The 14,173-nt window shown below is 48.5% G+C and overlaps 1 protein-coding gene across 1 annotated transcript in view; it reads right to left on the minus strand.

Annotated features, from left to right (window-relative positions):
• GPC4 (glypican 4) overlaps positions 1-7,076 on the minus strand; it is a 108,237-nt gene extending 101,161 nt beyond the window's left edge. The window contains exon 1 of the mRNA XM_082445346.1: positions 6,358-7,076. Within this exon, the coding sequence (XP_082301472.1) occupies positions 6,358-6,517 (160 nt within the window). The 5' untranslated portion in view covers positions 6,518-7,076. The remainder of the gene's footprint in view (positions 1-6,357) is intronic.
• Positions 7,077-14,173: the final 7,097 nt, after the last annotated feature.

Below are 14,173 nucleotides of genomic sequence, written 5' to 3' on the forward strand. Positions count from 1 at the left end.
TACATAGTTTCCAGGCTTCCTGGAGGTTATTGACTTTTTTTTTTTTTAACTCTTCCATTCAATGTTTTTCCTAATTTCTAACATTTGTTAGAGTTTCTTTTTCAAACGTTGAATACCTGGTTGATGGATCTCTTTGATTTTTCTCTCCCACCAGATTGCTGAATTAAATGCATCAGAACTTAAATATATTTCAAATTACCTCCAAGATGGAATCGCTTCATGAATTTTCTGCACTTTCATGTTCTCTATAGTAAGCAACAGATGTTTAGCCAAGTGGAATTGAAAATGCTAGTTTTTACCTGTTCGTATTTTAGCGTGTCTGCTTTTTTTTTTTTTTTTTTTTTTTTTTGGGCCACACCACACGGCTTGTGGGTTCTTAGTTCCCCGACCAGGGCCTAGGAAGTGAAAGCACGGAGCCCTAACTACTGGACCGCCAGGGAATTCCCTGCTTATATAAAATATTGATATCCTTAAGCCTGTGTTCTTCACCTTGGTAAAGACAACAAATTTAAGATTTTATTTTTTTATAGGTAATTGACATGCATCAGACAGCTCCATATGCTGAATCTAAGATGTTAAATTACTCTTCTCCATTTGTTCTAAATTGCCTAAGCACAAGTCTCAATTGTTTGTTTCTTAAAGAAGTATATCTCAAGGCAGAAAGAAAAACAGAATTCCGAATCCTTCTGAAAAATTCCTATGACACTCGGTTACTAATGAAGTGGTGAAGATGAGTACGCTCCCAAAAGAATAAAAACATTCTCCAAGTTATAACAACATTTCTAGGAGATTTACTCTAAATTTATTTCACTTCAGAATGTTTAGACCCAAAAGCTTCCCAGGAGAGCAAGAGACCATGGGATGATGATCTATCACCAAGGCAGTATAATCCCATGATAGCACCAGTGTCCTGCCAGACAAGGCGATACAATTGTCTATGTCATCCCCCTACTTGTTTAACAAATACTGCACTGCGCTCACCTGGTACCATTGGGTACACAAAATGCCAGGAGCTGCCATCTGTCCTCAGGTTGCTTATAGTTGAGGCAAGAAGACACACATGTTCCTGCACACATGATGAACTAGGAGACAAGACAGTTGTGTGCAAAGACCATGGATCTGATTCAAGCAAGCAGGGGATTCGGAGGAAGAAGGCACATAACCCTGGGGAGGTTCAGGAGTGACTCAGTGCAACTATCATTTGAGATAACCTGGAACCAGGGAAGCTCAAAGCAGAGGAATGACTCCATTCAAAGCACTGCTGAAAGCAAAGGAAGCTGGCAATATTTAGGATGGAATAGGGGGGTAACAGACAAGAAGCAGTTAAGAACTATTAAAACAGCCTCCCAACAGCTCTCCCTGCCTTCCCCTTGCCTCACCAACCCTGAACTCTGCAGTGCCACTAGCTATCTTCCTGAAACAGCCTGACTAACGAAATTCCCCTCCTCGGAAGCTATCCCCTCCTCGGAAGCTATCGTGGGCTCCCCATGACCCAGGAAATACAACTTATAGTCCTTCTACTGTTAACATTAGATTGTCTCTGTCCGGGTACAACACTTTGCCTGCAAAGGACATGACTGGATCTCTCTACTAGAGCATCAGCATAGTGCTGTGATGATGGTCTTTTACTAGTTAGTTGCTGGTCCTCTCATAGCTTATGTTTCTAAGACCAGCCCCCTATGGGAGTTGGGAAGGTACTTTCCTATTATCTGTACAACATAGCATAGACTATAATTTGGGTCAGATAAGACCTAGGGTTCAAAGCCCACCTCCAACATTAACTAGCTGTAAGACTGTGAATAGATTTCTAAGTCCCTCTGGGGGCTTCCCTGGTGGCGCAGTGGTTGAGAATCTGCCTGCCAATGCAGGGGACACGGGTTCGAGCCCTGGTCTGGGAAGATCCCACATGCCGCGGAGCAACTAAGCCCGTGCGCCACAATTACTGAGCCTGCGCGTCTGGAGCCTGTGCTCCTCAACAAGAGAGGCCGCGATAGTGAGAGGCCCACGCACCGCGATGAAGAGTGGCCCCCGCTTGCCTCAACTGGAGAAAGCCCTCGCACAGAAACGAAGACCCAACACAGCCATAAATAAATAAATTAATTAAAAATAAATAAATAAATCCCTCTGAATCTCAGTTTGTCTGTAAAATAGGGATGATGAAGATAATCATCATTCTGATTTTATATGGTTGCTGTGGACTTTAAATGAGACAATCTTGTTTAGGACCAGGCCCAGGGAAAGCACTTAATAGCCACTAGCTCTTTTCATCTTTTCATTGAAGCCAAAATGCATTTCTGGTGAACATATATGGCAACCACCTCAGTGCTAAAACAGATGTTACTAGGGAGCCACAGACCCCTTCCCAACTGACTTAGATGAACACTGATGTTTCCCTTGTTGAGACAACAACAAAAAACCTTCCTTTTTCATTCCTCAGTCTACTCTCCAGCTAATCCTGAAATTGCATGCAACCCAATGTGAGTCAAACAAAAAAGGAAAATAGTAATTATGCTGAATCAAACATTTTATATTTGTATGTTCTAACTAGAGATTGAGCTGCATAAGCCAGAACTTTTACCAAGTTCTTTTTTGAGCATGTCCAGGAGATAGTCCCTGTACTACTTGGGACAATTTCTATACTGACAGGTGAGAAAAATTACAAGTTCTCTGCAAAATCCAACCCATCTACTTAAAGTAGGTAAGAGGGAATACAATTCTTGAAGATATATGCTGTGTGTCTTACATGGAATAATCAACGCAGTATCAGAAAGTATTCCTACCTCTCCAGCACACGTTTTCCCACGTAATCCTAACACAGCTTATGTGATTCCCTCAGAGGTATACATACGAGCATGCGTGCACACTCACAGGTGCACTGGTCATGAACGTAAATGGGAACAGGAAACTAAAAACTCCCAAATCACAACTGTGATGCAAAGTTCTCCTTGGTATCCTTCGATGTCACTGTGGAAGGGACCTTTGGCAAGGTGAAGTAGGTTTCCAACCAACTGCCTCACTCTTCAAGACAATTTCAAGCAAAGATTAGATTAGTAATAAAATGCCAATTGTTGCATATCCTTTATCCTGTCCTTATGGAGGGAGGTGCAATGAGAATGGTAAGATTTTACAATTTCTTGTTATAAATACTTTTTTTTTTTTTTTAACTATTGAACTACCATTAGTAAGTTAATACCCTAGTTCCAAATCCCTTCTCACTTGAACTCCCCGGGTACTCCTTTCTCCTCATCTGTACCACTCATATGGTCCTTATCACACACCATGTTGTATTCCAATCGTGTGTATGCAAGGCTTATCTCCCTATTACCTGCGAAGGTCCTGGTGGCAGAGACCCTCCCGTCCTTCTTGCTGCCCCCACGATGCTGAGCACAGAATATCGCACACAGTAGGCGCTCCAAAAGATATGCCCATTGAAAGCTGCACAAAAACCCGTCCTTTGTGTTAAAGATCCCTTTTGATCATGGCATCTGGGCTCCCCATTATTTGGTTAAGTTCAGGGGTCAAGTGGATAGGCAATGCAGGACCTAGGTTGGAGCCCCGTTAGCATGCTGTACTCCCTGACACCCTTGTGAGCACATCAAATTATCTTAATTATTATCTAAAAAGACAGAGAGTCCTTAAGAACGTGGAGTATTCTCAAAGCCTCTTCAAACCTCTAGAAGGCAAGTGCAAGGCCATCAAGAATCAAACCTTAAACTTGGGGCTAGGCACCCAGACACTGTGACCCTCTGCCTGGAAAACAATCCTGGACTTTTTGCACTTAAGAAAACACACGCACACACCCCCAACCAAGGAAAGCGCCTGGCAATTAATTCATTCAAGTGGCTACATTGACTATGCTCTCCCAAATGACCAAAATTATCTGAGTGGAGCCCAGGGAAGACAACGACAATGTATGCATCTGGAGAGGCCAGGGTGATGGTAAAGATTACCCCGTTTCTATACTGGCCGTCTAAAGGTATTTACTTGGGTCTGTCTGTGTTGTGACAGTGTCCTAGACTCAAATGAATGCCTCTAACACTCCACATTTTTGAGCCATTCAGTCATGCATTTTTGTTATTGTTGAAAGTGGTGCGAAATTGCACTGCATGAGCTAAAGTCCTTGGTGGTCTTCCAAGGATTCCAGCTAAAAAGGCACTTCCTTTGTTCCTCGGGAGAATGCAGTCCAGTAGGTCATTCAAAAGGGGAAATAAAAGCAGCAGCCCTGGGAGGGAGATGAAGGACAAGACAAAAAGAATAAAATGTTTTGGGTGTGAGCACATTAGCTTCCATTTCCTGCTGCTGGTCACTAATAACGCTCCTATCTTTAGGGGGAATATGTCCAGAGAAATATTTATGCAAAAATATTCCTCAGGTGTTTTCTGGGGACCATGACAATCAAAGGGAACACCTAGCACTGTCCTTGGGCACCCTTCAAACTTCCTTTCTCCTGAGATGCTGGCGGGGGAAGATGTCCTGCCCTTGCAAGCCTGCACAGAACGAAGTTGGAGAAAATGGGGAGGGCAATTTCACAGCCCACTCCCCGAACGCCTTCAGTCCCCCCTCAAAGGCACATATTGTTCTGCATGAGCAGAAGATGAAAACGTGTCACGTTCCCATTAAGTGCATCGCTGCATCTATCCCTTCAAAATGTGGGAATGACAACTGTAGCCTTCACGCCAATCATCTCCGCTGGGCCCCGGACCCAAACCGTGCAGGGCACAAAGACCCCAGGTCTGACCTGTGGAGCCCCCAAGCTTCAGTGGCTACTGGCTCAACTTTACTTTTTCGAGCGGGGCGGAAGGGAGAGGGGAAAGAAAGAGGGCTTCTTAGGGCTCTACAACCAATAAAATCGCGCCGCTGTGAAGACAGACGTGAGCTCCCCAAAAGACAAGCAGCTCAAGGGCAAACAGTCTCTCATCAGTAACGTGCGAGTTACTTGATAACGCCCAAGGTGCGCGGGCTCCTAGGCTGCTCCAACCATTTCTTAGGTTCTATTTCTAGATAGATGCCGGTCACACTCGAAAAGTGCCCAGCAACTTCCCTCAATTACCTTTGTAATTTATATGTAATTGATGACTGCACTTAATCTCCAAGGTTATTAATAGCCCTTCCCAAAAAATGACCCCCACGTCTTCCTAAGCCTTTGGAAGCGCCTGGTTGAAATTACAGTATTTCCTTTGCTGGCTGCCGGCCCCCTGCCCGCCCCACCCGGGTGACCAACACCGCGAGGCAAAGGCGCGCTCTGCTCACTTCCATGAAAGGTTCGGAATGGAGGCTTGGCCCCCGGGGCTCGAATCGCTCACTTCTCCGTTAGGTTAAGCTGGCCACCAGCCAGCTAGATTCGTGGTTCTTTCCGAACCCTCGGGGCGAACAGGCTACCTGCGCCGCCGCTGGCCCCAGCACGGCCCGCGGGACTGCGCGCAACAGTTGGCCTCTCTGCGAATGAGTGCCACCCAGAGGGGATCGGCCCGGCCACCGCCGCCAGCCTGGCGAGGAGGGGCGAAGGGCACCCGCCGCAAAGCTGCCTCCCCAGCGCTCCAAGGAGGGCTCTCACAAACACCCCACGCACCCCCAGCGCCGAAACCCGGTGAACTTTTTCACAGGCTAAGCGGTCTCTATTTGCATAACCATCTCCACGCTGAGATTCAGGCTTCCAGTAATCAGTCCTTTCAAAGGTTTATAATTTAAAGTGCAATTAACCCTTAAAATGAGATGAGAAAAAAAGAAAAGGGGGGAAATACCCTTCTCGTCCAACACGTTCCGGAAAGCAGGAGAGTCCCCAAAACTCAGGGTTTGGAGGAGTGGAGAGTCGTTTGCTTTTTAAAGGCCACTTCTAAAGCCGCTGTAGCTACTAAAACTCCTAATCCGTGTCAGCGGTGGAAGAGAGGCGGGGAGTGGGTTTTTAAAGAACATCAATGAAACATCAAGTTCCACGTTTTGCGCCCCCCGGAACCTGGCAACCCCCACCCTACCCGACCTCTCGTCACCCACACAACAAAGCGGGGAGCCCAGTAAGGAATTCAACCCGGAAAAGGCGAGGGAGCCGGTGACACGCACTTTGCGGGCCAGAGTCCTCTGGGGCTTCCTGGGACCAGGGAGACCGCGGGAGGGGCGGGGGTGGGGGAAGGAAGCAGAGCGCGGGAGTGCCGCCGGGTAACTCGGGGGCGCCCCTCCGCCTGCTGCGCACCCGGGGCCCCCGCGTCCGCAGGAACGCTCTGCGTCGGGGCTCGCTCTGGCGCGCCTGCCCATTTCTCCGTCTCGGCTACCTGCGTCCGGCGCGGGGGGCGGCGGGGCGAGGGGGGCTTCTGCGGCCCCTTCTCCCGTCTCTGCGCTCGCCTCCCGGGGGCTCCCACCTACCGTTGATCTCGTGCGTGGGGGCATCGTTCTTGTCGAAGCCTTTGGACACGTAGAGACGTCGCACTTCCGAGCAACTTTTCGACTTGAGCTCGGCAGCCAGTAGCGCGGCGCTGAGCGCGGCCAGGGTGCAGAGCAGCGCGGGCAAGACGAACCGTGCCATGGTGCCGGCCGGGGCGGACGCGCTCCCACCTTCGGGACGGGACGGAAAGTGGCGGGCGGGCGCGGACTCGGGGACTCGCGAGCGGAGTCTGAGGGCGAGGGGAGTTGGAGGAGTTGGAGGAGGAGGAGGAGAGCAGCAGGAGGAGGAGGAGACGCGGGGCGAAAAGTGGAGCTGGGCCTCGCGCGTCAGGCAACGGTCCCCGGTGCCAGGCGCCCAGCCCGGGGAGGAGGAGGAGGGCGTGGAGGCGGTGCGCGGCCCAGGGGAGCGGAGGCGCGGGCCGGTGACCTCCCGGCTCCGCGGGAGCAGCGATCGGGGCGGGCTGACCGGAGGCGGGACAGGGGTGCGGGGAAGGTGGCAGGCGCCGCGGGGGCCGAGGAGGGCGTGAGGGGCGGCGGCGGGCGCTCGCGGCGCGCGGCTCGGGCCGCCCGGCGCTGGTCCGCCCTGCTAGCTCGACTCGGCTCGGCTCGCTCTGCCCTCGGCCGCACGGCTGTGCCCTCTTCAGCTCTGCCGCTGATTGACTGGCCGGCGTGCGCGGCGACGCTCGACAAACTTGGCCCAGCGGGCGGCACTCAGGGGGAGGGGGCGGGCGGCGGGGGGGCCGGAGACAGGCGGGAGCAAGCAGGGCCGGGACGGGGGAAAACCTGGAAGCGGGGTTGGATCCGGAGCGTCCAAATCCACTTCCTAGGGGGCCCGCACCGGGCGCGCGACGCGCCCTCGCGCGACACGCCCTCGCGCGACACGCCCCGCGGGACTCCTCCCTCCTTCCCTCCTCCCGGGAGGCGGGGAGCCTGCCCGCCGCCCCCCACCCGGGGAGGACAGGCTGACTTCTCTGGGGTGAAGGGCCCAAGCCCCAGGGGACCGAGAGGCTGGGGACTTGAAACCCACGTCCGAGTCCTAGGCCTCCTGCGCGCGGCCACCTGACCCGCTGCCCGCGGGCCAAAGCCGGACGGAGCCCTCCGGCCTCGATCCCTAACCACCAGCACCCCTCCGCCGCTGCTGCAGCCCCGCAGCCTGCAGGACGCTCGTAACCGCCCAGCTCCTGGGCTAGGAGGGAAAAGCGCTGGCATTAATCTCATTGTTTGATGCGGGCACCAGAGGGACTTGGGACTCCGAGCTGGCCCTAGAGCCTCACCTGGCCTCCTCAGACCTGCTTTCCGGCAGACGGTGCTCATGGAGCATCGACCTGTTCGGAAACCTGGCAGGCATTCTCAGACCCCCCAGCCCCCAGTCTGGTTCTGCTACAAGTCTAATCAAACCCTGAAGCGGGAGAACCGCCGCCCTGCCAACCGCAGAGCAAATTCAGGGTTGACCTTGGAAATCTTCTGGCCCAAACCCTCCTTCTTCACGAAGGGAAACTGGGGTCCAGAGAAGAGAAGCGACTTGCTGATAGCGTGTAGCTGGTGCGGGGGGGTGGGGGGGGGCGGGGTGTCCAGAACCCGGGACTTGACTCCCAGGTCACATGGAATAAAGGTAGCCCAGGAACCCCCTTCCCCTCTGCCCTTAAGCCTCTTAACAGAGTCTCACACCTCTCTGGGACCCTGTCTCCACTTAGCCACCTGAAAACTGGAAATGGGTGAGTCTTCCCACCTTCTAAGCTTTGTCACATTCCATTAATGAGTGTTTTTGAAGCTTCTAGGGCTCCTTTAATGAAGGGAACTGTGCAGATTGAGAACTTGTCATTACGGTTGTTATTGTTACAATCTGCTCTAAGAGGTTAGGGTGAGAAGCGCCTCAGACACCTCGGGAGTGTGCTGGGAACTGGGCAGATAAAAGGGGCTGGAACTTATTATTTGGCTGGACTCTCAATTCCCATAAAATTACACAGGGTGAAGATATGAACCATCATTACAATTATCGCCCTCATGGGGTTTGTTGAGACTTCCTCCACTGTTGTTTGTGAACCTCGTTGACATGGTTGGCTGTGAGGAGCTGTAGAAAGTAGCTAGCTGTTGTTTTGAAAGCCCACTGCAGACTCTTCTACATTTTATTAACTCTTGGAGATCATCAGCATAAACAGACAGATTGTGACCCATCTATAAGTGGGACTTAAATTTCCAGTTTCGGTGGGTTGGCATAATATTTAACTCTGCAGCTAGGAGAGGAGTCTTTCTAAATATGCAAGCTCAACTACAGATGAATTTCCTGCCATTTTCGAGGGACTTTCAAATGGTCCAGGTTTTCCTTAAACTGATAACCATCAGGTCCTCAAGGCATTGCTAGGGCTTAGCCCAGAGCACTTTTAACTCTCATTGATTGATGCATTTAGTAAAAGATGTTCTTTACCAAAAAGAATACGATCTGAGATGCAACCAACATTAATAATAAAATGAAACCCAGCCACTGTAAGCGAGAAAAAGATACTCCCAAACTATGAAGCCCAAATCAGAGAAAGCTTCCTTTCATACCAGGTCCAGGGGGAGCTCATTCCTTGCGCCCCAGTTTACTCCGGCTCTTCCCGTTCATGTATTATTAACCAAAACTTAAGCCTTTTCCACCAGAAACAGTAACCTCTGGCTAGAAACGGATCTGGACAAGTCTGAACTTTACCACACAAGCCAGGAACCCCAAGCCCTGCTCAGAGGCGGCTCCCACTTCAAAGCCTCCTTTCATTTAAATACAAACAGGGCGAACAACTGGCAATCTACGAAACAAATACCATCCAGATTCCCTTTTCTGATGGCCCGAAGCTCCTCCTTCCCTCCCCCCACTCCCATTCCAGTTTTCCTGTGCTCCTTAGTAGAGGTGCATCTACTCTGTAAGTTCTCTGAATGCCAAAAAAATGGATTGGGGTCTGCAGGTAGAGTGCAAGAATCAACAACTTCTCAGGATGATTAACCTTCATATAGCCCTTTTGGGGGGCTTTTTAAAAACTGTGATAAAGTACATTAACAGGGAATTCCCTGGTGGTCCAGTGGTTAGGACTCACGCTTTCGCTCCCAGGGTCTGGGTTCTATCCCTGGTCAGGGAAATAGGATCTTGCAAGCTGCCCAGTGCGGTCAAAAAAAAGTGTACAATTTGGTGGCATTTAGTACATTCATCATGGTGTACGATCATCACCACTATCTAGTTGCAGAATATTTTCAGCATCTCAAAAGAAAACACATTAAGTCCATTCCCTTCTCACCCCAACCCCTGGCAACCACTAATCTGCTTTCTGTCTCTATAGATTTGCCAATTCTGGACATTTCATATAAAAGGAATCACGTCACATGTGGCCTTTTGTGTCTCGCTTCTCTCACTTAGCATCATGTTTTTAAGCTCTATCCATGTGGTGGCATGTGTCAGCACTTCCTTTTCATGGCTGTATAATATTCCATTTTATGGATACACCACTTTTGGTGCTTCCAGGCACACTCCCATACTCAGAAAATTTTAGTGATTTTTAAAATAGATCAGCAGGGGCTTCCCTGGCGGTCCAGTGGTTAAGACTCCGTGCTTCCAATGCAGGGGGCACGGGTTCGATCCCTGGTCAGGGAACTAGGATCCCACATGACATGCGGCGTGGCCAAAAATAAATAAATAATAATAATAATAAATAGATCAACAAACTGTCTCACTGAAGTTATGTGGCTTGTCCACAGCCACAGAGCTCTTGAGTGGCTGAACCAAGACTGAAAAAAATGTAAGGCCTCTGACTGAATCCCATATGAGTGTCCCTATTTCAGATTAATAAATGTTCATTGAGCACCTACTATGTGCCAGATGCTGCCCGGCCCTAAAGAGAGGGGAGATATACAAGCCAAAAGGAGTTCACAGTTTACTGTATCTGTGGTATAGTTGGTCTTCCCAGGTGAGGCATTGCTCCTGATGCAGCACTGGGGTATGTTCGCTGGCGGGCAGCGGGAACAAAGTATGTACTCGCTGCTGCTGTCCTCAAGAATTAGTTGAGTTAGGTCCATTCTCTCAGCTTTGGGGGCCCTTCTCTTGGCCTGCTGGGAAGCTGCTCTGGTTGCCAAATAGGCAGACAAGGAGTAGGGTGGCTTCCTCTCTTAGCATAGGGCTTGTGGGCCTCTAGTCTCTCCCCCTACCGTACCCAACCCTCCCACAGCCATCAGAGTGAGCCTTTGACATCAGTTGAACAATGTCCCCCCCACCCCTGCTTAACCCTGCCCCTCTCCCCCATGGTACCCTATTGCTTTCCAGGTCAATTGCCAAGTCATTCAACAGCTCTGGATCTTTGCTATTGGGCCATAGTCTACATTACCAGGTTTCTCACCGGGCCTCCCCAGCCCTGTATCATTCTCCATCATGCCTGCATCCTTACCCTGCCCCTGCTGGGAATACCTTTTCATTCCCCTCCATTCTTTGGACAAGTCCTCCATAGTCATCCATCAGAACTCAGCTGAGATAGTGTCTCTTCTTGGAAAACCTTCATAGATTCCCCCCAAGCAGAGCTAATGGCTCCTGCTTCTAGGCCTCCAGAGCACTGTCTATATAAAATGACTACCACATTTGCACCTTAACAGAGGTCCTGATTTCTCTGAGGATTCCTCGACCTCCAGCCTCCAAAAGGTTTTTTTTAGGCTTTTTATGTAAATGCCTGTTGCCTGCAAGGGTACAGGTTCACCTGACAGGGCAGTTTCCCAGGGGAAAACAAAGACCTAGAATTGTATCTGAAATCTCCTGATTTTTTTGTTTTTCTTGGCCAGGCAGCACAGCTTGCGGGATCTCAGTTCCCCAACCAGGGATTGAACCCGAGCCACTGCAGTGAAAGCACCAAATCCTAACTGCTAGACCACCAGGGAACTCCCTGAAATCTCCTGATTTTTAAATTAGTTACTACTTAAGAACTCTTAAAAGTTTCCTGGACAAACTCAGCCTGTCTTCAGCCTAGATCTCACCAAGTAACTTTCCTCCCTCGCTCCACACCTCTCCTTTTCAAGCAACCAAGCAAGTAGTGTCTTCTGACCACTTCCTGTGAACAAAAGTTGGTTCTGCGAAGGCCCTAGAAACTTGAAAGACCAGAAGCCTTTGAGGAGCTGGCATCTTGCCCGGGGAGGTAAGATATCTACATGGAGAAAGACACTGGCAAAGAAAGCAGAAGGCAATGCACGTCCCTCAGGACACTCATCCCAATTTGCTGTTTGTTTCATGGTGGCCCCTCTTGTCTTGGTCCCTCTGGAAATTTACAGAAGTACCAGTAATTGAAGGATCAGCCACTTTGAAGAAGTTGATGTGTGTGGTCTGTTCCTGTCTCCTTACTCCTGACCTCCCTTCAGTATTCTTCCTCTAGTGCCTGAAGCTTGCCTTACTTTTCCTTCTCTCTCAGAGAGCTCATCTGTGATTACAGCTTTAATCACCAACTCCAGGTACCTAGCCGCCATACTTTCCTGCTTGTGCCAGGGTTGCCCCCTGTTTTCCCCAGGCCATAGGTGCCACACTCCCTCTCTCTTTATTAAAAACTTGGACTGAGTCTTCCTTTCCACTCAACAGCCATCAACCTTTGTCCAAGTTCTATTACCTCTTGTCTAGACTGTAGAGCCAACACCTAACAGATCTCCAACCTCTCCCTCCATCCATCCACCCAGGGACTGTCACAGAATCAATCTTCCTATAGCATGATTTCCAAGTGTCACACTCTTTGGTGAAAAAAGAATTCCATAGGAAGACAATCTCACAATAATAACACATTTGTTTAGTGCGGCAGAGTTTAGGTATTGCTTCCACATGTATTATCTGTGAAGCATGTATTATTTTCCATAATTTACGGGTGAGGAAACTGGCTCGGAGTCTCAAATTGAGGTCCTCTGAGTCCAAGTTCAATGATGTAGTCACTTCTCACTATGTTCCAAGCCCAAAATATGCCCAGGAAAACTTCGAAGACAGTGCAAGGCTGATGTGTAAAGGAGTGGAGAAGGTAGGTCTCCGTTTGGACCATGAAGGATGGGGAAGAATCACTAGTTAGAGAGGATTGGGGATTATGAGGCCAGTGAAGACACCATCTTGACCAAGTACAGGTTCATCCGGGTGACTATCATGAAATACGGTGCCAGATAAGGGGGGCACATTACCGTGGGAGGATGGTGCCATCTTGATCCTATCAACACGGAAGATTTATAAGCAGGGAGTGAAAAGATACAAGTAGTGCATTCGAAAGAATGAAGTGAGGAAGTGAGGAGGCATAGGACGGACTGAAAAGAGGCAAGTTAGGCCATGGCAGTCTTCTCAACCAAGTGATAAAGTCCCAACGATTCCTCATCCGGGGATTCTTTATGAAGAGCAGAAAATAAATACAAGACAGAAGAAAGGTAGTGTTGCCCAGTGAAAGAGGCGAGGCTATAGGGTCAGGCAGACCAAGAGCTGAATCCTGGCTCTGCTACTTCCTGTCTGTGTGTCCCTAGATAAGTAACTTACCCTCCCTGAGCCTCCTTTTTCTCATATGTCATGCCTACACTGTGAAGATTACAAGAGAAAACATATGAAAAGCATTCCTCTTGGCCTGGAGCATGTCAAATTCCTTTATGTGCCCTCAGCACCAAGCATGGAGGAGAAAATATCTATTCATTGAAATAATCAAAAAGCACTTACCATACAGCCTGGTACAAATCATCCATTTATTTATCCATTCACTCATTCCTTCATTCAACACATATTTAGAAGATCAATACTCTTTCAGGCTTTGGGAATATATTCATGAATAAAACATGAATTCATGAATAAAACAATGTCTCTTCTCTCATGGAGCCTAAAATTTGGGGCTCAATCAATATGAGCCAATACTATTGTTTTTATGGTTATTATAAATTCCATCTACTTCACAGTTTGCGCAGATCCAGCCCTGTCAGCACTGAATGCTATTTAGCGGGATAATAAATTGGTCTGATAATTTTGTATTGGGATACATGAATTACCTCTGTATTGGTCCATAATTAGCATTGAATTATACAAGTTGTAGAGCAGAGAGGGATCTGAGTTACTTTCATACAGTATGGCTCTGTCACTACAGGGAAGGTGTTTCTTATTATCCCCATTTTCCTGATGAGATAACTGAGGCCCAGAGAGTAACGTGGACATTTTTATGCAATAATCACATATCTACTGGTATTGATATTTTCTCATACTTTATTACTGGGGCAAAAGTTTCATGAAGTATGCAGTTTGTAAAAATTCTGACTCATGTCTCATGCTTGTAGGAGAACAAAAACCAAAGGTGGTATGGGAAGAGATCTTTTGTCTCTGGTCTTGGTCTTCTGTACACCTAAGGTCTTATTTATAGTCTGATTTATAGAGAGAATTTCTAATTAATGGGGAAAAAACCCCACTTTTCAGTGGGTACACTTCCATGTAATGGCAAAACTCTAGATGCTGACTATAATTTGCCCTGCAGCTTTAGATATAAAGTGTGTATTTCAATATAATTGGGAGAGAGTTCCTTCTGTAATTTACCCACTGGACATAAATGGTTCATTGATGGAAAGAAAATTATTTCTTCATATCCTTCTGATTAAATAAAAGTACTAAGTGTTTGGCATTTAGATTGTGAAGGCGCTTCTGGAACATTCATTTTTCAAAATTGTTTATATAACTCTTCCACATCTCGCCTAGCTGATGAGAAAATCACACAGGCAAAAAGGTAGCATGGAGGCAGGAAACCCAGCATGGTCTGAGTAGAGGCTACTAGACTGTGAGATCTGGAAGGGAACTTGGCATTTGTCT

This window comes from Balaenoptera physalus (genome assembly GCF_965194825.1).
Source record: "Balaenoptera physalus genome assembly, chromosome: X".
Classification (NCBI taxonomy): Eukaryota; Metazoa; Chordata; class Mammalia; order Artiodactyla; family Balaenopteridae; genus Balaenoptera; species Balaenoptera physalus.